This window comes from Hippopotamus amphibius, chromosome 14, assembly GCF_030028045.1.
Source record: "Hippopotamus amphibius kiboko isolate mHipAmp2 chromosome 14, mHipAmp2.hap2, whole genome shotgun sequence".
Lineage (NCBI taxonomy): Eukaryota > Metazoa > Chordata > Mammalia > Artiodactyla > Hippopotamidae > Hippopotamus > Hippopotamus amphibius.
The window spans coordinates 59,238,707-59,261,856 of NC_080199.1; the positions used below are offsets into that span (position 1 = coordinate 59,238,707).

A 23,150-nucleotide genomic window follows, 5' to 3' on the forward strand; every position below is an offset into this window, starting at 1 on the left:
AAATCTGTCTGGAGTAGGGGGTGCAGGGACGGAAGTGGAGGTCTTTGGAGTTGGGAAGGTCAGGGACAACCATATGGATCATCCATATGGTTATTGAGGTTATTCAGATAGAGATGGAATTTGGGATGAAAAGCAAGACTCTGAGTCCAGTGGCAAGGAGAGCTAAAAAAAAAAGAAAAAGAAAATGTAATCACTTTTCCTGGTTCCAGGGTATGTTGGAAGTGAGAAAATGAGATGCCTCTGACATGAGGCCTTTAAATGATGTGAGGTTCGTGTCATGGGAGTAGGTGTCAGGGCAAATTGGTGGAGGGTCCATTCTGTGAAGAGGCTCATTATCAGTATCTTCAAAAAGCATAGGCCTTATTCTCCATGTGGAGCAAGTGAGGGCAGTGTGAGGCTCACAGAGGTTGGTGGAGGCAGATAGCAGGAGCCGAGGGACAAGCCCTGTTACTGGGTTTGCTCTGCTCTTCAGAAGTGGCAGCCAGTAGGCACTTTACTTGGTGACTTGCTGTGTAAGTAAATTTTCCCCAGTCAACTATTTTAGCTATTAAGTATTCTTCTCGGGAAAGTGAAAAAATGAACAAATAAGTTGACTTCTGGCTTGAAAAGTACTTAAATACATTTATTTCACTAAACTTTAACTTGTGAGTACCTTTTTGGCTCTTTATTTTGAAGGAGGAATCCCACAGATATCCTAATTCTTATTAGCAAAACTATGGATACTTAATCTCCTGAGTATTCAATGATATAATTTGTCTAGTTTATTCTTTTTCCTTAAGAAATTTTATATAAAGTGGATATCTTAGTTTAAGGCCTTATGAAAGAGCTTTTTAAAATTTTACAAGTATTAAATGCTTTTGAAAAAGAATTAAATTTACAGAACTGTGAAGTAAAAGCACCAACCCTCAGCATTGCCCTCTCCCTTTTGCTGCATAAATCCACCCCACAACCTCCAGGTCTCCTTCTGAGCATATGCAGATCTAGCACTTTCAAAATTTTTAGGGTTTTAAGTTTTTGGCTGTTCCGCATGGCTTGTGGAATCTTAGTTCCCTGACCAGGGATCAAACCCAGGCACCCTGCAGGGGAAGCATGGTGTCCTAACCACCGGACCACCAGGGAAGTCCCTCTAGCTCTTTTTTAAAAAATGGAATTCTGTTTTGCTTGGCTTTACTTTTATTTTTTTATTATTAAAAATTTTTCAAATAAACAGAATGAGACAGTGGACGCCTGTGCCCACCACCTGGATTTATCATGTTACATATATGTGCTCATCATTGTAAAGAAAGTTATTGATACCATTGCCACTTTACCTTTGAGTATTTTAGCATCTCTCAAAAAAAAAAAAAAAAAAAAGCCATCTTTTACATAACCGTAAACCATTACTGTACTAAAAAATGTAGTAATGTTTCCTGATGTGCTCTGATACCTGGCCCGTAGTTCAGTGTGGACCCAGCTCCCACTTTCATGGCCACCTGGACTCTGGTCCCTCCAGCAGAGTGATGTGCTTCCCTTACAGAGGTGTCTCTGCTCAGCCACCTTCCCCACATACTTCTCACACTCACTGCTGCTGCCTTTTCTGACCTGTGGAGGGTTGGGTGGGGTGGGGGATGGACACTCAGCTCTGGTCACTTGGCAATTGGATATACTAAGTAGGCCTGTCAGTGACAGCGTTCAGCACGTGGCAGGCAGGTGGTCAGGCAGACCAGTTTTGGTTAATCTTCCTGTTTAACATGCTTTGTTTACTTGTCACTCTCCCACCTCCCACTTGTGTCCACGTGACTACATCTAGCTCTGTCTCCTTTTTATTGGCTTCATGGTATTCTGTAATAATGTGTATACTGCTCATGTAGTCCGTAAAGATTATTGATCACAGTTTGGAGAAAACAGCTTGGGCTGAGTGTGTGAGGCTGGAGTGTACATATGTGTGTATTTATGTGCACTCTCACTCAGTGTGTTAAATCTCACCTGTCACTGATTTAGGATTCGTTTGGCATTCTTGATTAAAGGCAAGGCTAGAGAAGATGGAGACCTTCAGCCATTGATAGCTAACGAGAACTAACAGTTTATAATTGCTGTGCAAATGAGACAGACCTCCATGTGTGTGAAATATCTTCTTTTCCATTTGGGATTTTAGGTTCAACCGAGTCTCTCAATCCTAGACCACAGACCACAATTTCTCCAGCAGATCTTCATGGAATGTGGTATCCTACAGTTCGACGAACTCTCGTCTGTCTCTCCAAATTATACAGATGTATAGATGTACGTGTGTAAATTCTTGTATCTTTACTGTAAATTGCTTGCTCTTTCACTTAAAACATTTTTTTAATTTAAATTTTAAGATCTTGATATAATATATTCTGTTTGGTATTAGATTAGAATAATAAGAATTTTAGATACAGAGATAACTTTAAGATTAGTCTAATTTAGAGATTCTTAATCTATTCTGTAGACCCTCAGAATCCTCTAATTGGCTTTGGGTAGTCTGTGAACACTTTGGAGTTGTGTGTAAAATTTTGTCTGTATGTTTGTATTTGTGTCTTTCTGTGGAAAAGACCTATAGCTTTTATTGTTTCTCATAGGCATCTGTAGCTACAGATACATTTGAAACTACTGATTAATTCAACTGTTTTAGTTTATAGATGAAGAAAAAGAGATTCAGAAAGGTTATGTCCAGTGTCACATAGGTATAATATATACATTTAGTACTAAATGCAGCTACTTTAATTTAGTTTTGCACTCAATTTAAATCAGCTTCCTTAACAAGTAGTTGTCAGATTACATGTTTCTAACCACGGACTGATTTTAATTGTTTGCTGAAGTCAGCAGTACCCTTTTGTTTTTTTTAGCCCCAGCTTATGCTGTGCATTTATGTAAGCATTCCGGTTTAATGATATGAATATAAACCCCTGAATGCTCAGATTTGCCTACATTTATTTATTGTCAGTGTTAAAACCAAAATAGTTTATAAAAATCAGTGATTTTAATTCACTTTTTTTTTTTTTTTTTTTTTTGACCACACCACATGGCTTCTGGGATCCTAGTTCCCTGACCAGGGATTGAACCTGGGCCACAGCAGTGAGAGTGTGGAGTCCTAACCACTGGACTGCTAGGGAATTCCCTAATTCACTTTTTAAAAATTAATTTGATTGTTACAACTGAAACAGCATATAAAGAGAGAAGTGATTAAATACAATGGTCGTGTAATTAATTGTCCAGATGCCACTATTTCTGAAGATTATGGCTCAAAAGGATACATGTACATCCTCTCTCACTCTGGAGACGCTCTGTCCCTCAGAGTCCTCGGGCCTGAACAAGGCTGCACAGTCAACTCATTGGTTCACTAGAGTGCTCACTACTTGGTGTCGATTTTAAACGGCATTGTTACTGGAGTTTGTCCTTGGGGATTTTGAAATTCAACCAGAAAGTGCCTTTTGCTCAGTTCTGGGATTTTTAGGGGTGAGGCCAGATCACCTCTGCAGAGTTAATGTCTCAGCCTTTTTGCCCAGCTGCTGAGATCTCTTCCAGAGGGAGGTTTGGACATTGGCAGCTTTTCTCCCTCAGGTCTCCCTAGTAGGTATATTGAATGATGGTGTTAGGTTGGAATTCAGAAATTTCCTACAGTGGAGCCAGGATTCCAAGGGAAACACGCAGGGGCCGCATTCCACATAGAACCCAGTGTCATCACAGACCCTTCACCAGGGTCTGTGATGACAGCAGGAATTTTAGCCAAACAGTAGGTAGGCCCAACGACGTCACTGCCTGATTTTATTTTCTGCCGTAGGCTTGCCTATTACATTTTCACCCAGCTTACATCCAAATCTTCTCCCTCTGTATCTTACCAGTCAAAGGTGAGGAAAGACAAATCCAGTGAAAACCCCGTTAAGGCTGAGCAGGAGAAAGAGAGAGTCTCGATCTAAGCTGCCCATATTCGGTCTTCCTAAGGCAGGGTCAGGGACCTAGCAAGAGGCAGCTCTAATCTCTTCTTACTATACGGTAGCCTCACGAGAAACAGAAGACAGGGAAGCAGTACAAAAAGAGAAAACATCAGGTATGAGACAGAACCCAGGACGGTGGCCTAGTAAAAAATACTTTGCTCCTAGCCATCCATATCTGTTCCATGGGAGCTAACAGGAGTCCCTGCCCAGACCAACATCCCACACCTCTAGGGAGATATAGAAATGGCAGAATTAAGTTAATCATACTTCACATTCTGTTTTGTGGTCTGATTTTGTTTTTACTTAATTATATTTTATAAGATTTCAGCACCATCTATTTAGCATTCTTTGATGTCACGCAGTGTTCTATAATTTAGATTTACTAGTATTTTATTTGTCACCCCCCATCAATGAACATTTCAGGTATTTCCAGGTTTTTTTTTCTTTTTTTAATAATATTGTGATGAAGAGCCATGTGCATGAATCTGAGAATACGGTACTGATTTTACTTGGGATACATTTTTAGAAGTGATTTTACTGAGGCTTTCTTTTTTTGCCCATGCTGTACAGCATGTAGGCTCTTAGTTCCCTGACCAGGTAGTGAACCCATGTCCCCTGTAGTAGAAGCTCAGATTCCTAACCAGACCACCAGGGAATTCCTACTGAGGCCTTGTTTTAAAGTTGGTTTTATGTATATATATATATATATATATTTTTTTTTTTTTTTTTTAAGCTCTTTATTGGAATATAATTGCTTTACACTCTTGTACCAGCTTCTGAGGTACACCAAAGTGAATCAGCTGTATTTATACATACATCCCCACATCCCCTCCCTCCCGCGACTCCCTCCCACCCTCCCTGTCCTGGCCCTCTACGGCATCACCCATCATCGAGTTGATCTCCCTTTGTTATGCAGCAACTTCCCACTAGCTATCTATTTTACAGCTGGTGGTGTATATATGTCTATGCTACTCTCTCACTTCGTCCCAGCTTCCCCTGTAACATGAGATCATGCTGGAGTGAGGGCTCCATGAAGTTAGAATCACATCTGCCTTGTGCACCTACTGCTGTCCTTCTAGCATCTAGCACAGAGCTGCATGAAAGAGGTGCTCAGGAAGTTTTGCTGAAGGGTCACATGAGTGTTTCGAGAGATGCAAATTAGGAAACTGTGTGCTGGTCCAGAAAGGTTGTGTGGGAATAGGAGACTCCAGGAGGAATATTGGTAGTAATAAATGCATCAGTCAGATGAGGGCAAACAAGCTGTTCTCACAGCCTACTCTTTTCATTTTTTCTGTTTTTGAAGTGCTACAGGTGTTGTTTCTCTTTTATTTCACCAGAGGGCAGTGTTCCAAGGATTATCACAGGAAGCCTTGTCGGCCTGCATTAAGTCGTTACTTGGAGCATCAGAGTCTATCAGCAAAAACAAGGTTTGATGAAGTGTTAGATGAAATCTTATCACTTATAGTAATATTGTGGAATACAACACAAAAATTTAAAGCCGTTTTGGCAGTAGGATTTGTTTTAGTTAATATGATTTAGTTTTGAGGCCCTTCGAGAGAAGCTAGTACTTCATTTTAGTGCTAAATAAAGACTACACTATATGAGAGTACCAGCTTTGCTAAAGTACCAAAAACCATACTTAGGTTATAAATTCTATAGGTTGAAGGTTTCTTGTTCTAACCTTATCCCTGAAATACCAAAACAGTATTTTCAAGGAAACGTAGCAATTTATAATCATCCCTACAATGACGTTTTAAATAGTTGAATGGCCTCACTTGGAGGTCAGTTTGGAAGACAGGCACTTGTGGCCCATGGGCTACGTGACTAGCAGTAGTTGCCTTGATTTTGTAACTTACAGTTTTTAATCAAGAAGCAGGGATCTGGGGCTGAAGACTGTTGGCACGTGCTTCTCCCACAGCCCCTGAGGTTTTTTTCTTTTTTTCCAGAAAGTATAGTTCAGAATCCAGCTCTGCTTAACTCTCCAGTTAAAATACCTGTTGCCCACCTACATGGAGGAAACTGTGGGGTGTGTTTCCAGCCAGAATTTCATAGCTGCTGAGAGTTTTCAAGCCTTGTGAACCTTTCTGGACTTCCAGATTTATGAACTTGGTTTCTGACTTCAAGACTTTAGATAAATTAAAAACAAAAACAAAACAAAAATCTCCTCACGAAAGAATTTGGGATCCTAGAAAAGCTCTATCTCTGTGACCACTGTATGCTCCTGTTCATGAAATTGAGAGTTGAAGTGAAATTTTTGTATGGGGACTAGAAGAGAATGAAAAGTTAAGTTATAGATAGGCAGGTTGAAGTTTAAAAAGTATTTCCAAGTCTGAGCTCTCACATTTTTTTTATGATGGGTAGAATTAGGAAACACGTGCCTATGTTAGGGAAATGGTTAAGTAAATTGTGGTATATTCCACAAACATTAAATTTAAAAAAATGAAATGATAAAATTTAACTTAAATATGTTAAGGCAAAAAAAAGTGCAGGATACAAATCAGATATACACTATGACTTTATATAATGAATGCAAGTGTTAAAAAAAGTAATGGTGAAAGCTTTTGGGTGACTGTAGATGATTTTTCTTTCTTTTCCTTACACTTTTCTTTATTTTCCACATTTTTACAGTGAGCATGTATTTCTTACATTATCAGAGGAAAAAAAATTGATCTAATTAAAAGGAAAAGGTTCATATGCTTCTGTCCTCTTTTTAGAGGGAGGAATGAAAAGCCTTTTGATTATTCAGTCTTTTGCCCTTATTGCCTATAAGGCTATTCTCTTTTATTCAGTTCTGTTTCCTTTGTGTTATAAGGTGCTTAAGTATGTGTATGAAGAAGCCCTCAATTTGGTAAGAATTAGCTAATTTATTTTCATGACTGAGTTTGTATACTTTTTGCCTTTCAACTTTAAAAAAGTGATCACTGAAAATGGCTTAGAGAATTTCTTAAGGCAGGAAATTCTCCTCATGTGCTTAAATTGAGTACCTAGCACGTCAGTAAACTAACACAATACTATTCGCAGGATCACAACAGCTTCAGTAAATTCCATCTATACTGTTTTCTCCATCGGAGCTGTTAGTTCCTTTGAAAATAGAGCAAGCTTTCAAAATGTGTAGCGTTTCCTACTTACCTGATACTCTGTGTTCCAGAGTGCAAAGTGAGTTTCCATCAAATGAATTGTACTTATATGTTGATTATGTGTTTATTTAGGAGGGAGGGAGGGCGAGAGAGAGAGAGAGAACAGAGGGGAATCACTTTAATAACCTCTTTAAAATTTATACAGGCACACCTTGTTATATTCTGCTTCACAGATACCGCAGGGTTTTGTTTCTGTTTTTTACAAATGGAAGGTTTGTGGCAACCCTGTGTCAAAACAAGCCTATTGGCACCATTTTTTTCCAATGACATTTGCTCACTCAGTGTGTCTATATCACATTTGGTTAATTCTCTCAATATTTTAGACTTTTTCATTATTATATTTGTTATGATGATCCGTGATCAGTGATCTTTGATGTTACTGTTGCAAAAAGATTACGAATTCTTGAAGGCTCAGACGATGGTTATTTAAAAATACTTTATTGCTAAAGATGGTTAGCATTTTTAGCAATAAAGTATTTTAAAATTAAGGTATGTACTCTGTTTTTTTAGACATAATGCTATTGCATACTTGATAGACTACAGTGTGGTGTAAATGTAACTTTTTTATGCACTGGGAAACCGCAAAATTCGTGTGACTTGCTTTGTTGTGATAATTACTTTTTTGCGATAATTACCTTATTGCGGTGGTCTGGAACCAAACTCATAATATCTCTGAGATATGCCTGTATTGCTTACTGAAGGACAACTTTATTCTTTTCCTAATGCAGTATAATTTCACTAAAAAAATATTTTCAAAGTAGGATTCTGTCTTGAGTAGCAGTAAGAAGGAGCGAACATAGCCTTGCTCTTCTTAGTATACAGACTCTTTTCTGAAATGAGATTTATGGTTATTCTCTATTTTGGGACTGGGTCAGAGCTTTGAGAACTAAGCTTGAATCCCAAGACTCTTGTGGATGAGTCCTGAGAGGGTAAAAGGAGTTGCAGTGACTCTCAGGGGTGTTGGTCGTCAGTGCTCTGTTGCTGGCAGGATCATTCAAAATGGTAACCCCAAATCATTTTACATTTGGAGGCTCCTTTTGTACTTTTATATAAATATGAGTGTTTCTGATATTCTGGATATTGAAACCACTTTGACCAAATAGTGAAAGTCATGTTAGTGAGAAAAACTAGGAAGCCATGAGAGGTCAGAGTCTTGCTCACACTTGGAACTTTTCTTTAATTCCTGCTCTGTGTTGATGTTGGGTCACATGGTTTCTTCTGTTTCTACACCAGGTCAGACTAGATTTGACTTCTCTTGCTAATTGTGTTGCTTTACAACCTTTTGTCTGATTTACTTTCTTGGGTTTACTAAGTAGAGCAGGTGATAGAGTTAGTAAGAGTTTGAAGCAAGATTTTTCCAGCTAATTCTAACATGGAAATATGGGAAGAGTTCCTTGCACAACAGAGGAGTATTGGTACCATATAGTTAGGCTAAGGGCCAGTGACGTAGATAGATGAATGATGATTAATAACATATATGTTTTATGTGCTCCTATTTTTATTTAATCTGATAATATCCATTTTTCTGTCTTACAATTTAGACTCAGATTGATGGACAACTTTTCTTAATAAAGCACCTTTTGATTCTTCGTGAACAAATTGCTCCATTTCACACTGAATTCACCATTAAGGAAATTTCCCTGGACCTCAAGAAAACTAGAGGTACTTCATTGTCCTGGCTGGCACATTTGGTTGTGTTTGACCTGTCCAAATGCGTCAGCACAGGTTATAGGTTTATTTTATGTTCATTTGCAATGTTTTGCCTGCTGTTTGCTAAGCATGTTACTTCTTCATACTAAGCTGAGCTGTCAGCATCCTAATTACATCTAACTTGCTGTATTTTCTTTATGAAGGGAGCTATATCTGAGCATTTCAACTTGCAAAAGAGTATTTCCTCTCTTAAACTCTGCCACATATTACCATAACCAGTTAAAATGAAAAATCACTCTAATAACTACTTAGAGTGTCAGCTAATTGAAATGATTTTAGACATTGAGTTGGGTTTGCTAGTTCATAGAAACTCAGGGAGCCAGCTGGGTAAAATGGGAAGAGCATTTATCTAAGAGTCTGAGTCAGGTTCTGTTCCTGGCCCGTCATTTCCTGGCTCTTATGATCTTAAATGTGTGTTTTAGTTTCCCTACCCCATGTAAAATGAGCAGAATCAACTTGCCCTGATGCTTTCATCAGATTATCAAGATCATTAAGAGGGAAAATAAATGAAAATATACAAGTGGTTTTGTAAGCTTAAGGTGCTTAAACTCAAGTTGTATTATTAACTCAACTGGTTGTTAAGTAATCTTGTAGATAGGGTCTTTGAGTTGGTAATAGACATGGAATCATCTTGGGAAAGATGCTTCATGCATCCTAATTATTTGTTTCTAATTGAATTAACAAGTGATGATTTCTAAAAGATCAAAGTAGTTATTTTCTAAGATGCTGATCTTAAGCAGTTAAGGATATACCGTAAATATCTATCTCCCTTAATTGCTTACAAATTTATCTAAACTTTATCTTTTCTTAACCATTTCCAAGAGAATTAAGCCATCTGTTTATGAAACGAATGAATTTCTCTGTTACGTGTTGGGGGAAAAGAGATAATTCATAACCATTCAAATTCTGTTTTCTTTGGTTTCGAGGAACTCTACATGTAGGATTTCCAAGGGGAGCAGGTTGCTACTTTCCTAATGATTGTGCTTATAAAATAATTGACTTGATTTAACTCACCTGAGAGCCAAAGTGCTCTCATCATGAGTCATATTAAAACAGCTTATTCTTTTTCTTTTCCTAATGCACTCTCCTTTTCACCACAGTGAATATCTTTTGGTTCTGGTGGAATTAGGATAGTAAGCCTGTATGTTATTCATATGCTTTGTAATTTTTTTTTTTTTTAAGCAGCCAGATTTCCTGGCTTTTGCCTTTATAGAATGCATACCAATTTTTTTAGTTTATTCTCGTCAGAGGCTTCCATCACCCAACCATTCTGGTTGATTTCCTGCTTTCCTTTTAGTGTGAGGTGTGGAAATAGTGCCCTAACCTTGAATGCCAGCCACTGATACCTTACTTTATTTAAGTGATGGAATGAAGCAGGACTGATCTATTTTCTCTTGTATTTTTTCTGATTCATAATTTGTTGCTGCTTCATTCTACTGTAGATACACTGAGGTGTGAGAAAATGAAATACTCTAAAATTTTGGCAAATTTTGGTTTAAAGTATGTTTTCCCTAAAACATTATGAAGGTTATGTAATCCTGCCATGTGATCACCTACAATTTTTCAGGTTTCTTATAGAAAAGACAGCAGAAACAAAGAGTCATTTACTAAAGCTTTACTCTGAATACTGAATCTGATAGTTTGGGATTTTTTTCCCCAATAAGATCAGGGTCAAGACAGAGAGTACAATGTGGTGTGTTCTTGTAAAACCAGGGTTGGAAGCATTTCATGCTTTGCTTTCTCCAACCTGGCAAAGCAAAGCAAAGCAAAGCAAAGCAAAGCAATGGTCTTTTCTAACTATCACTTAATAATACTTGCTTTCTTTACTATTAAGCCTCTAACCTCTCATGACTAATGTTATATCTTATTGCATTTGAACATCAATGAGACCTCTTAGTACTTTGCATAGATTCTAGTTAGTCTGGAGGTTAAGGGGTAAATATGTCCTTTTGGTGTTTTGTTTTGTTTTTCCTGGCTGACACATAAGTTTATTCTCTCTGCTTCAAATGAACAAATTTCTGTGCCAGCCAGATCTTAAAGGAAGCAGGGTAAGTATATGAATCTTTAAAAAAAAACTTATTTAGCATCATAAAAGTAAAGCATAAATCATTACCAAATTTTAAGGTATTGATTACCAGTTATCCTTTTTCTTTTTTTCTATAAATGAATGATTGTGATTAATAGTCATTTTGCAATTCCGAGTTCCAGAAAATAATTACGTGTGAGTGCCGTAGCTATTGTTGGCATTACCTCACCCACCCATGGAGGTGACTTGGTGGAAATGAAACCACTCTTGCTCTGTGGTAATAGAGAACTCTTGTGTATGTTTACACATTGAAATAGTAACGTGGCTTCTCTATTGAAATTGTACATGTTCACTGGATGAGTAATTTTGTTTTACAGATGCAGCATTTAAAATCCTGAATCCTATGACTGTTCCAAGATTTTTTAGGCTGAATAGCAACAATGCCTTGATAGAGTTCTTGTTGGAGGTGAGAAGGAGTCTGTTTCCTTGGTGGTGGGAGATAAACGACATTCTTTACATGTCTGGTAATTTCTAGGCACGTAAAAACAGGAGGAAATTGTCATCTTCTTTTTAAGGGTACTCCTGAGATAAGAGAACATTATCTTGACTCTAAAAAAGACGTAGACCGTCATCTGAAATCGGCCTGTGAGCAGTTTATTCAGCAACAGACTAAGCTGTTCATAGAGCAGCTGGAGGAGTTCCTGACAAAGGTATAGACCTTGGTGCATATTTGGTAAAGTAATTTTGAATTCTTCCCTAGATTACATTTTGAATTACTCTCTTGTGGAAACCTTGGCAGAAGGCGATAGTAAACCCACACCTTAATGATTCTGAGAAAGCACCGTGTTTCCTATTATGGAAGCTTTTTGGTTTGGACTTTTAGGTATGCTTGCAGAATTTTTCAGTTTTAAGAGAAAGTAGGCAAAGCTAGTTATAGCAGACCTCTGGTTCGCTCTGTTCTCTTTATCCACATTATAGGTATTTGCATGTGGTCTGGGACTCTCACGTTTCCTGGATTAGGACTTGCATGGCAATAATCACAGTCCTGTCTATCAAGGTTTCCTGTTACTTAAACGGATGATTTACTTTCCTTTTTGTTATACGTGCTATTTTCCCCTTTCATTTTGTATAGATAATTGAGAGTTGAAGATTTTATATCATTGTATTGTCAGTTACCAGATATGTGGATTTATAATAATGTCTCTCTGTTTCCTAGCTAAAATCCATCAACTGGCAAATGCCAGCAAAGAAAAAATCAGATCATGACAGTTTTGACTTTCTTGTTCCAACATTGTCATTTTTTAAAAAACCTAAGTGTTGTTACTGAGGACTTACCTCATAAAGATGTTTAAAAAGTCTTGAGATGAACTTTCATTTATTAAGCCTCTACTGTCTGTTTAGACTTGTGTTAGAGGACATTAAAAAAGAATAAAAATATGGTAGCCCTTTCTCTCGAATTTACTTATCTAAGTCTTAACTGGGGAGACATCAGTAACTTGTTATGGTAAAGACAGAAGATACTAGTTTTTAAAAATAAGAAATGATGCCAAAAAAAGAAAATATAGAAATGTTAAACTATTCTTTTGTTTATCGTTGAGGTATATCACTTGTTTAGTGGCTTTTAGCCCATTCATCAAATATTTGGAATTTGTGTGTGTTTCTTCATCTTTCATTTGGATGTGTGCTTGTAGGTCTCAGTGATAATATTTGGATGTAAGCTTCATTAACAAAATGTCCTCAGTTTCTAAGTTTGGACTGATTTTTAAAATATATATGGGTTTGCCTAATAAAAAAAACTCTGAGAGTGTGGAGAGAACATTCTTAGGTTGTCAGAAGACTTGTTTTTTGAGCCTGAAGACTCCAGGTGTGATTCTGGTCCCCTTTCATCTGTTGTAAATTGGCTTTTTTGTTTATGTAGCTCCTTCCTTGGGCCTTCATTGTTGAAATGCTTTGTTTTCATTAATTCTCATTACATCCCTGGTACCTGGAGTAAGTAAAACATCTTCATTTCACAGACTGAGAGACTAAAGTTTTGCAGCATGACCCATATGCACAGAATAAACATTTCTACACTTTAATCTGTCTTGTGTGAACATCTTTCCTGATTTTGGGGTATAGTTAATGTAATTTCTTGAGAGCAATAAAATTATAAAATTTTACTTTATACAATAAAATAATGAAATTTCTTGAGCACAGTAAAATAGTTCTAGAAGAATTATTGCCTTATTTCCTGCTCCTTGAAAAATAACCTTTTCTCTCAGTATTTGAATGGCCCTAGGGAGTGTAGTACTGGTCTCTAAGTGTTGGGGGTAAAGGTTCATATGAAAACATTTGGGTCAGATATTTTCTAAAACTAAAAAACTGTTGATACTTTTTTTTTTATGTCCTAGAATTTCATCGTACTGAATATTGCTTGAAACAAACTCTCAGGTAGGGCTTGGAATAGTCATGGGTGTAGTAGAAAGAGCATAGCATTTCAGGGCAAGAAAGCTGAGCTCTGGACTGCGTTCTGTGCCTCCTGACTGTGATGGTAGCAGTCGCTTAGCTTCTCCAAGCCTTGTTTCCTAATCTCTGCAGTGGAGCCAGCTGTTGCAGCCCGCCTCCCTACCTAAGGTTATGAGGACTAAAAGCTGATTGTATATGTAAACATACTTTGTAAGTGCTTGAAGGAGTATTATTTTATAGTAAAATGTGACAAATTTGAAGTGAAGATATTGTTTTTGCAAAATTCTGAATGAAGACATGTTAAAGGAAATGTAATTTCAAGTTTATAGCGAAGCTGAAGTGTTTCCCCTGGTGGGACCAGTTTATGCTAGAAACTCAGACTTTGTATTTAGCAACATTCATTTCCTCTCAAGCAATTTGCTAATGTATCCACAAGTTTATTCTTAATGTTCCCTCTGAAGTGTTATTAATTTCCTCAGCAACACTATAAATTAAAATTTTTTTTTCTCAACATAGGGTGTGTAATAGAACTTGACCTATAAATTTAATTTCTGTTCTCAAGGACTTATAACCTAATGGGAAATCAAGATGGAAAACATGTAAACATTAAGATGTGTACAGCAATGTCATTATGAGAAAATGGGTCTGTCTTCATCCTGTAGGCTTTTATAAAAGATGGGGCTAATTGGGGAAACCTTTTGAAGAAAATGCTCCTTGAGGTTTAACTTAAAGATGAGTGTATTATCTGGATAGTAAATAGAGATGAATATACAAGTCTGTATTTGCTTTTAATATGAAAATAGTTATATACAATATATGTCGTTATGAAATTGGTTAAATTCTGGAACAATCAGTGGCATGACAGGCAGCCATTACTATTAAAGCATAACAATTCGATACAGAAAAATGTCCAGGATTTAGGTGTAAGTGGAGAAAAAAGTTTTCAGAGCACTGTGTTCCTACTTTTGTAAATGTAGACACATTAGTATGTTTATATATTTATGTTGGGAAATCTTTGGGATCATATGCACTAAACATGAACATGTTTTTCTTTTAGCATTGTCTAACCTGGAATCGTATGTATGACTCACTTTTAAAAGCTGCATCTCACAATAAAAAATAAAAGACATAGAGAGGAATTGAGTGACAGTGGAAAGGGGTGATTTTATATACATGGCAACATGAGCAAAGGCCTAGAGTAATCCAGGAATATGAACTTGGTAGAAATAGAGAGATGGCTGGAGAGGCCCGAGTTAACATTATATCCTGTCTGTGCCCATCCTCCGCCTAAATATCTATGTGGCAGCCTTTATGAGAAATCTAAAGAGTTGGTGTTCAAGTTTTTCTGATGAGACTGTCTACTGAGGCCAGGGTCATGGCCTGGACCTTTGACACCTAACAGTCCATGTTTTTAAAATGTTCTATGCATTTCTGTCCTTCACTCTCCCTAGCTACACCTTGGTCCCACCATGATTTGCCATCTTAAGAACATTCTTGTTCAAAAGCTAAATGTATGGATTGCTTCTCTGTACTGATGCTGAGAAGTGAAAAGAGAGGTGAATAGAGGGTGGGCATCCAGTTCTTGTACCTAGAACACTAGTTGGTCAAATATGCTTTTTGATGCTATCTGAAAGTTTTTTTTTCTTTAAAATAACATTCTCTCTGCCTATAATGAAGAAAGGACCCTCTAGGTACATAAAGGAGATTTTGTCTAGCTGCTGTGACATTTTCCTAATAAGATATGATAATAATTTAATGTTAACCTAACAGTCCACTTACAGAGAGGCCTATTTTGTGTTGACGTTTCTCTCAGTCTTCATTCTTGTCTTCCTACCCTGAAATGTTTCAGGCAGAGTGCCTCCGGACACTGGTATGGTTTTCTTTTTGCAAAACAGTATATGCCTTGAAATCACAAAAGAAGTTTTGCTCAAATATTTTATTGGTTGTAAAGGACTGTGAGATATGATGCATTTTCTTTTAGGGCTGCACACTTGGTTATCATTATGCTTTCATAGATTCAAAGGGTGTATCTTCTGAGAGCAATTCAAGTGTAATCTGTCATCAGTGAAATGAAACTTCTTTCTTTATGTCTCCTTCACTAGGTTTCAGCATTAAAAACAATGGCCAGTCAGGGAGGACCCAAGTATACTCTCTCTCAGCAGCCTTGGGCACAACCAGGTATCCACATTTTACTGTTTGGGATTTCTTTTTTTAGGATGTCAGTTAATTTGCATTTATATAGTCCTGCTCTGACAGCTTGGACTTGGTTTCCTACTCCTGCTATGGTTTAAGTTAATGCAAGATTCAGTTTGGAGCTGACAGGTCTTAATTGAGCCAACACTACTTGCATTTCAACAAGCATTCCAAGGAAGGAAGAATTAAAACACACACACACACGCATATACATATACACATACCCAGTTAAAAATAAAATATGGCTTAGATGGAAATGCTTTGAATGTGGTGGTTTCTGTACACTTGCTTTTCATTATCTTAGAATGAAAATACTGTGTTCAATAGTATGAAATTAATGGAGAGTATGCTACTGTTTCTAAGTATTATATGAAGAAATGTTGGGCATTATTCCATTTTATGCAAGTTACATCCTCTTTACTGTTTTAGAGTGTTTGAAAAAAAGTATAAAAATGTGGCATCACTTGGGAGTTGGCAGGCTCTATCATTAATTGGCAGAAATGCTTGAGATGTTTCCAGTCATAACTCTTTCCTAAATGTAAATTTTTTGTGGTAGAAGATTTTTCCCCCCTTCTTTAACATTAGAGGTTAGATACTGAAAATCACGACTAGTTTTGTGGGTTGTTTTTGATCCATGTTGTGACATTTTAAGTTGTCATTAAGCCAGAATAAATCATTTTGTTAGATTGACGTTTCTGGCCATCCCCTAGCCCATATTGTGAATAGAGATCCTTTGAAACTAAGCAGGGCAAGATGGCGAAATTATGAGTGGTTTTAATTATGGGTGAGCTGTGTCCAAGTTGGTAGGAAGGTTTTTGCTCATAGTGAGAGGGATCCAAAGAGTGATTCTGGCTTAGCATCGATTAAAAAATTGACCATCTACAGGCCCTAAACTGGAATTAGGTTTTTATTTATTTTTATATATATTTATTTATTTATTTTCAAAAATATTTATTTATTTGGCTGTGCACACGCAGGATCTTTGTTGCAGCATGCGGGATCTTTAGTTGCAGCATGCAGGATCTTTAGTTGCAGTATTCAAAAACTAGCTCCCTGACCTGGGATTGAACCTGGGCCCCTTGCATTGGGGGTGTGGAGTCTTAACCGCTGGACCAGCAGGGAAGTCCCTGGAATTAGGTTTTTAACATGATTAGTTTCCCTTAGTGAAAAAATATGTATCTGTCAGGTATTTCTTTCTTTTGGGAAAAAGAATTGAGGCCATTCTAAAATTTTTTTTTTTTTAGGTAAAATAATTAGCTTTTTATTTGAAGGAGACATCACACCTAATTTTTCTAACTTCTTTTTTGAATCACTTAGGAAACTCATGGTAAAGCAGTTTGTTTAAATTACACAATAGACTCAATTTGATCTATTACCTTTGGCAAATGATAGAGGATGCTCAGTAAAGAAATATAAATACTAATTTTCTTTTGACACATCTTAAATCTGAGTTTTAAATTACAACGAATCCTTGAATAAATCAGAAAATCCCAAAATGTAATTTTAATATGGATGTGCAACCTCTCAGCTGTTTAACTTTTATAGTGGGGCTGCATCTCGAGGTGATCTAGTGTAATGCAAATTCAACTAGACATAGATGGGATGGGGAGTGGGGAGCACGAGGAGTGGGGAGCACGAGGAGTGGTGAGCACGGGAAGAGGGGAGCACAACAGCATAACTGGAACCATGGCAGTGATTTTAACCCCTTCTTCTCTCTGTGAGAGTTGTGAGGCTTCACTTCCTGAGTTGATCTCAGTTTCCACGCTTCTCATTATGTTCCAAGCTTCTTATCCAAGTCTGGCTTTGTGGGCGTGCAGTGGCTCAAGACTCTGCACTTGGAAGAGCCCCACACTAAGTTATAATGCTCAGCTGCTGCCAACTTGAAATTCTCAGTAATTTTTGTGTGATTTATTTATTTATTTATTTATTTATTTTATTGGCTGTGTTGGGTCTTTTTTGCTGTGCGTGGGCTTTCTTTTTAGTTGCAGTGAGTGGGGGCTACTCTTTGTTGTGGTGCGCGGGCTCCTCATTGCCGTGGCTTCTCTTGTTGCGGAGCACAGGCTCTAGATGCATGGCCTTCAGTAGTTGCAGCACATGGGCTCAATAGTTGTGGCTCACGGGCTCCAGAGCGTGGGCTCAATATTTGTGGCTCACAGGCTCCAGAGCGCAGGCTCAGTGGTTGTGGTGCACAGACTTAGCTGCTCCGTGGCATGTGGGATCTTCCTGGAGCAGGGCTCGAACCCGTGTCCCCCGCATTGGCAGGCGGATTCTCAACCACTTCGCCACCTGGGAATCACTGACGTCCCTTGGAAAGCAAAAAGGAGCCATTCTAAAATTTTGAGTTATTATTATTAGTGCCTCAGGTTAACTTAAAGTTAATTTAAAGTAGAACAGAGAAGTTGCAAGAGCAGTTATGTCTCTCTTAGGATGATTTGTAAGCGTAGAAAATTATCACTTGTATTTGAATGGAAGGCAGGGTTTTCTTTCAAAAATTTGTCATGTGAACTTTGATGGTGTCAATATAGGTTTGCATTGATTTACTTTATTTTGCAAATAAACTTTGTGACATGCTTTTAGGCCTTTTGTTTACTGTGGTGGAGAGAGTGAATGTTATACTGGCTTTATTATTTTAAACCTTTGTGTTGTGCATGAGATTGAAATCTTGGCCATCTTACTAAAGGACAGAGAGCATCCTTCATGCAGTAGTATATTCTGTCAAGAGACAGAAAACCGGAGTCTTTTACTGACAATACTGGAAATTTTAACCATAGTCAGCCTGGTGGTAACCATTTGTTCTGACCCCTCAGTGTCAAGAGCAGGCTTGTCAGTCTGTAACTCAGCACTGATTCTAGAAGGAATTCTGATCGTCTTTGGATTAATTGGGCTATTGGCTCAAGGTTTCAGTCACAGAGCTTATTTAGAAATAGGGGCTGATTTTATTTTGAACATTAATGTATATGAAACTTTTGGGTGCAATAAATCTTTCTTAAAATAGGTAGAAACCACCAAACTGGCATAGGCATAGTTAGTACAGCTAAGCCCAGGGGCTTGATGCATAATTAATGTATTTTCTTTCCCCTTTGGAAGATTGTCTTTCACTCAAAATAGGTGCTGTCATTTTCTCAAGTGGCATCCTCGTAGAACTCCCAATGTTAGGTGTATTGTGTTCTTAAGTATTACTAGACTTGTCATTAGTAAAGCAGGAGTAGATGAAAGGAAACTGACAGAAAGACTAGATGAAATAGGGCTTGCTGTTTTGTCATTTAAAACATTTTGTTTCTTTCTCAGTGAGGAGGTCCTGGCGAACGGAGCAATGACACTTCAGTTTACCTAGTCGCTGTTATCTTCCGTCTCATTTAGCCACAAGGAGCTATGGAGTTGCTTTTTCTTGATCTGTAATATGAGAAGCCCACACTTAAATGTCAAAGATTTTTGAGGCTTTGGGAGCACCAAGAACAGTTTAGAAAAGTATCTTGGGCCCCTGGAACCTGGGATTAGTGGTTCATGCAGACTTGGTCACCCTCTTGAGTCATTCCATGTTAAACTCATGAGGTTGCGTTATAATGAGGATGCCAGTTTGTTAATTTACTGTGGGAAATATCTTTTTAAGAATTAGGCTACTTTATTTACTAGGCTCCACAAACAGCTCTGGTTACAGAGGGCTCTGTGATCCCTGAAGTGTGTCATTGATGATAGGACCAGAGCCTATGGAATTAATTGTGTTTAAGGAGCTTTCATCTGTTTATGAAAAATAAGCAATTCTTGGATTGTTTGTTCTTCTTTAGAGCATTGGCACTTTCTTACCCTGCTCTTATACAACCCTCCTCAATTAAAAAAAATTTTTTTAGCATGGTGTAAAATTTGAACTGTGGAAAGGTATAAAATGAGAATTCTATCCTCCACCTCCAAACTAGTTCTCTCAAAGGTAACTGCTATTAATGGCTACTTTCCCCAAATTATGTGTTTTCTCGCATAGATGGACTTGAACGTGCTATATGCAAATAAAATTATACTATTGTGACCTGAAGAACTGGGTTGGCGTCTTAGTGGGTGTGGAGCCAAAAGACACAACCAAGGCAAGGATTTAGGACTTGCAGCAAGGAAGGAGAACACTGGGATCTTTCCCAAAGCAGTGTCTCTCCGAACAGCAAAATTGGGGAAGCTTGAGCAGAGAATTCGGCTTTGAACTGGGGCCATGGTCGACAGAATCCAAGCTTTAGTTGACTGAAGTCATGAGGGTCAACATCGTCATTCCACCCTCCACCTGGGTGGGGGGGCCTTAGTTCCTGCAGAACTCAAAGACGTGCCTCAGATTGTCCTCTGTATCCCTGGAGGAGGAACTAGGACTGTTTCATCACTGAACTGTTGTGTCTTGACTGCTTTTCCTTTGTTCCTGCATTCCCTCACTTCGCTTAAGATCATCAATTACTGAGACCAATTCAAAGACAAACACTGTGGCCAGGCTGAGATCACAAAATGGCTTAGGCCAAAATGGCTTCTCTTATGTCAAGAAAGCCAGGCCTGGTGCTCCTTTTCCAGGGACCTCCTACCCTGTCTGCTTACAAAATATCCCTTACTTAAAAAAAAAAAAAAACCAAAAACCGCTTATGTTATATCTTGGAGCCCTTTCTATACCAGCACATCCAGCTCTACCCACTCTATTTAATGGACACATAGAATATATCACTAAAGCATAATTTCTTTAATAATTCTATTAATAGATATTTAAGCTGTTTTTAATTTTAGTTTTTCCTTACACTCTTTAATAAACATACATATCTTGGTACTTTGTAAGTATGTCTATAGGGCAGATTTCTAGCAGTAGAAATGTTAAGTGAAAGAGTATGTGTATTTTCAGTTTTGCTAGACATTGCCTAATATCCCTTCCAAGAGGCTGAACCAGTTTACACTCCCATCAACAGTGGGTGAGGGATGAGGATGCCTGTTTCCCCACACCCCTGCCAAATGTGGATATTCACAACCTTAGTAATTCTTACCAATCTGAAATATTTCAGTTGTTTTAATATGCATTTCTTTAATTATGAGTGAGGTCAAGCATCTTTGAAATTATTCATCAGTCTTTTCCTTTATAGCTTTCTAGGTAATCTTCTCTGAAATACTTCATACAGATGACTACTTTTCTTTTCCATTTGTACTTTTCAGACACTACACCTGGGCTACTAATTATTTCAGTTACAATTTTCTGGAATTCTATTCCTTCTGTGATAATACAGTATAAGAACATAAATAGATTTCTAGTTCTCATTAAATATGTGTTGATATTTTCTGAATGATCTCATAAGACAGAGAGCATCTCTTACTGTGAGTCAGTTCTACAGATGAATAAGCTCATTCGTTATGAAATAATTCTTACTAGTGTTTCTCTGCAAATGACTTTTTATTTTACCTTACCTCATATCTCCAAATTCCAAAGGCACCATATTACCATCCCTGTGAATGTCCTGAGCCATGCTAGGGGAATTCTTTTGCTGTTTAGCCCTTGGGGTTAAAATTTTGTATACAGTAGATACTTAATGAATGTTTAGAGAGCTTATGATTAAAGTTGATAAATAAATAAGTGAGAGACATTCTTCAGGGAAATAAAGAGTCTTTGCTATTTTTCTCTTCTTTTATTCCCCTCTGAATTAAAATGGAAATATTTCATCTATTTTTATTTGTGATACTAAGGAGGTTGATTTCTTTCCAGCAAAAGTCAGTGACCTTGTGGCAAGTGCCTACAAGACAATAAAAGCAAAGCTGCCCCTGACATTGAGAAGTATGTCGTTGTACCTATCCAATAAAGATACTGAGTTCATCCTGTTTAAACCAGTTAGGGTGAGTATCGTGATGATCTGTTTGAATGTTGGCCAGTTTCTTCAAGTATTCTCGCCTTGTCTACCATTTTTTTCTTCCTGTAAACGTTTTGAAATGTTGGTCTGCTGTTCTGGTACAGTGGATTAGAGAGCACCGTGATTCTCGAGAGGCCGAGTGTGCGTCTGTCTGCTTATATCCCCCCGCCTGCCCTCACCCTCGCCCTGCCCCAGCCGTAGCCCTCGTTTTGTCTTCATTTCCTCATGGTTACCTACGGCACAGAGGTCATTTCTACCTAGAAGTAGAAATTAGTAAGTGAATAAATAAGTAATCAGACCCTCACAGAAGATGGAGCCCAACACTTGTAAAAGAACAGCATTTCAAGAATTATGTCCCATTTTACTGGTGAGTAGTGGAAATAAATGGCTTGCAGCGGCCAAGGAGGGATTAAATGTCAGAGCAAATTTAGTACTCATAGCTTCCAGCTCTGTGTTGAGCTCACATCTTTACCCAAGGCGTTGGTTGATTTTTAAAGTACATTTTATGTGTCTGGGAACTTTATTATCTTTTGTGGAAAACATTGCTGCTGAAGACTCTTATTATTCTCTGGCGGGGCAAGGCTTGCTAGAGTTTCGTTTTTCCAGTAAGGATTATTTGATAAGTCTTAGACAAGTTGTGCTTGCATGTGAAATATTAAGTGCAGATATGTATGTCTTTGATAATCCCCTTGTTTTGGCAAATAGTAAGATTTTTCTTAGTTCTTCATGTTTAAGGAGACTGACTATGTTTTCAGTGACTCATGTAATATGGTTGCCTCTTCTTCTTTCTAAGAATAATATTCAGCAAGTCTTCCAGAAGTTCCATGTTTTGTTAAAGGAAGAGTTCAGCCCTGAAGATATCCAGATCATTGCTTGTCCTTCTATGGAACAGGTAATGCAAAGTCTGAAGATCCTTGTTACTTGTACAACCTTTCAGTTATTTTACTTGAGTAGATAATGTCTTTGAGTAACCACATTTTAGTTGTAATTTTAAAAGTTGTACATTGTTTTATTCTGATGAGCAAGAGTTCAAGCTTTGAATTGCTCTCTCACATATTTGGTGATAGCATTGGAATTTTCAATTGCTTTTTAATGTTCTCCGATATTAAAGGTTGCTGTGCTTAAGATGAGAGAACTGTTTGTGGAAGACTCAAATAGTGGTATTTAGATTGTTGAATAGTTTTGTTTGCAGTATGTATGATAAGAGGCCCATGTTTCAAAAGGAAAAAAAAAGAAAAGAAAAGAAAGTTATTTTAGGGATTAGAATAGATTTTAGAAGTGTTTCTGTTTTCTGTCTTCTTCCTAAATTACAAACACTGAATAGAGAGCTCAGTCTGTCTTTACTGTCATTCATTTACTCAGTTCAGTCAGCAGGCTTTTACTGAGCAGAAGTAGGCTGGCGCTGTGGGGAGGGTATTTTGTTTCTGGTTTTAAGTTTAGTGGAGAAGTTTAATGTATAGGAAGGACTAGAGAGTCTGGGGGAGAGTGCTAAGGTTAGTGAGAACCTGACTAGTGTGGGTGGAGCCCGCAGGGGAGAGAGACTGGAGGCAGGGAGTGTGGTAAGTCTGTTGAGGAGTTTATTACTGCTTGGGGAGAGAAGAAGATGGCGTGGTAGCTGGAGGAGAAATGGGGTCATTTTTTAAATTGAGATATAATTCAGATACCATAATATTCACCATTTTAAAGTGGGCAGCTCAGTGGTTTTATTATATTCACTAAGTCCTGGGACCATCACCACTATCTAATTGCAGAACATTTTCATCCCCACCCCCCCAAAGAAACCCCTCCGTATTAGCAGATTCTCCATTCCCCCCTTGTACTGATCTACTCGTCTCTGTGGATTTGCCTGTCCTGG

At 37.8% G+C, this 23,150-nt stretch overlaps 1 protein-coding gene across 1 annotated transcript in view; it reads left to right on the forward strand.

Moving 5' to 3' along the window:
• The window catches only part of COG3 (component of oligomeric golgi complex 3), a 56,165-nt gene that overhangs the window by 27,732 nt on the left and 5,283 nt on the right, over nucleotides 1-23,150 (forward strand). Inside the window, exons 15-22 of the mRNA XM_057707274.1 lie at nucleotides 2,135-2,259; nucleotides 5,273-5,362; nucleotides 8,614-8,734; nucleotides 11,186-11,274; nucleotides 11,384-11,518; nucleotides 15,356-15,431; nucleotides 21,154-21,281; nucleotides 22,089-22,187. Coding sequence (XP_057563257.1) covers nucleotides 2,135-2,259; nucleotides 5,273-5,362; nucleotides 8,614-8,734; nucleotides 11,186-11,274; nucleotides 11,384-11,518; nucleotides 15,356-15,431; nucleotides 21,154-21,281; nucleotides 22,089-22,187 — 863 coding nt within the window. The remainder of the gene's footprint in view (nucleotides 1-2,134; nucleotides 2,260-5,272; nucleotides 5,363-8,613; nucleotides 8,735-11,185; nucleotides 11,275-11,383; nucleotides 11,519-15,355; nucleotides 15,432-21,153; nucleotides 21,282-22,088; nucleotides 22,188-23,150) is intronic.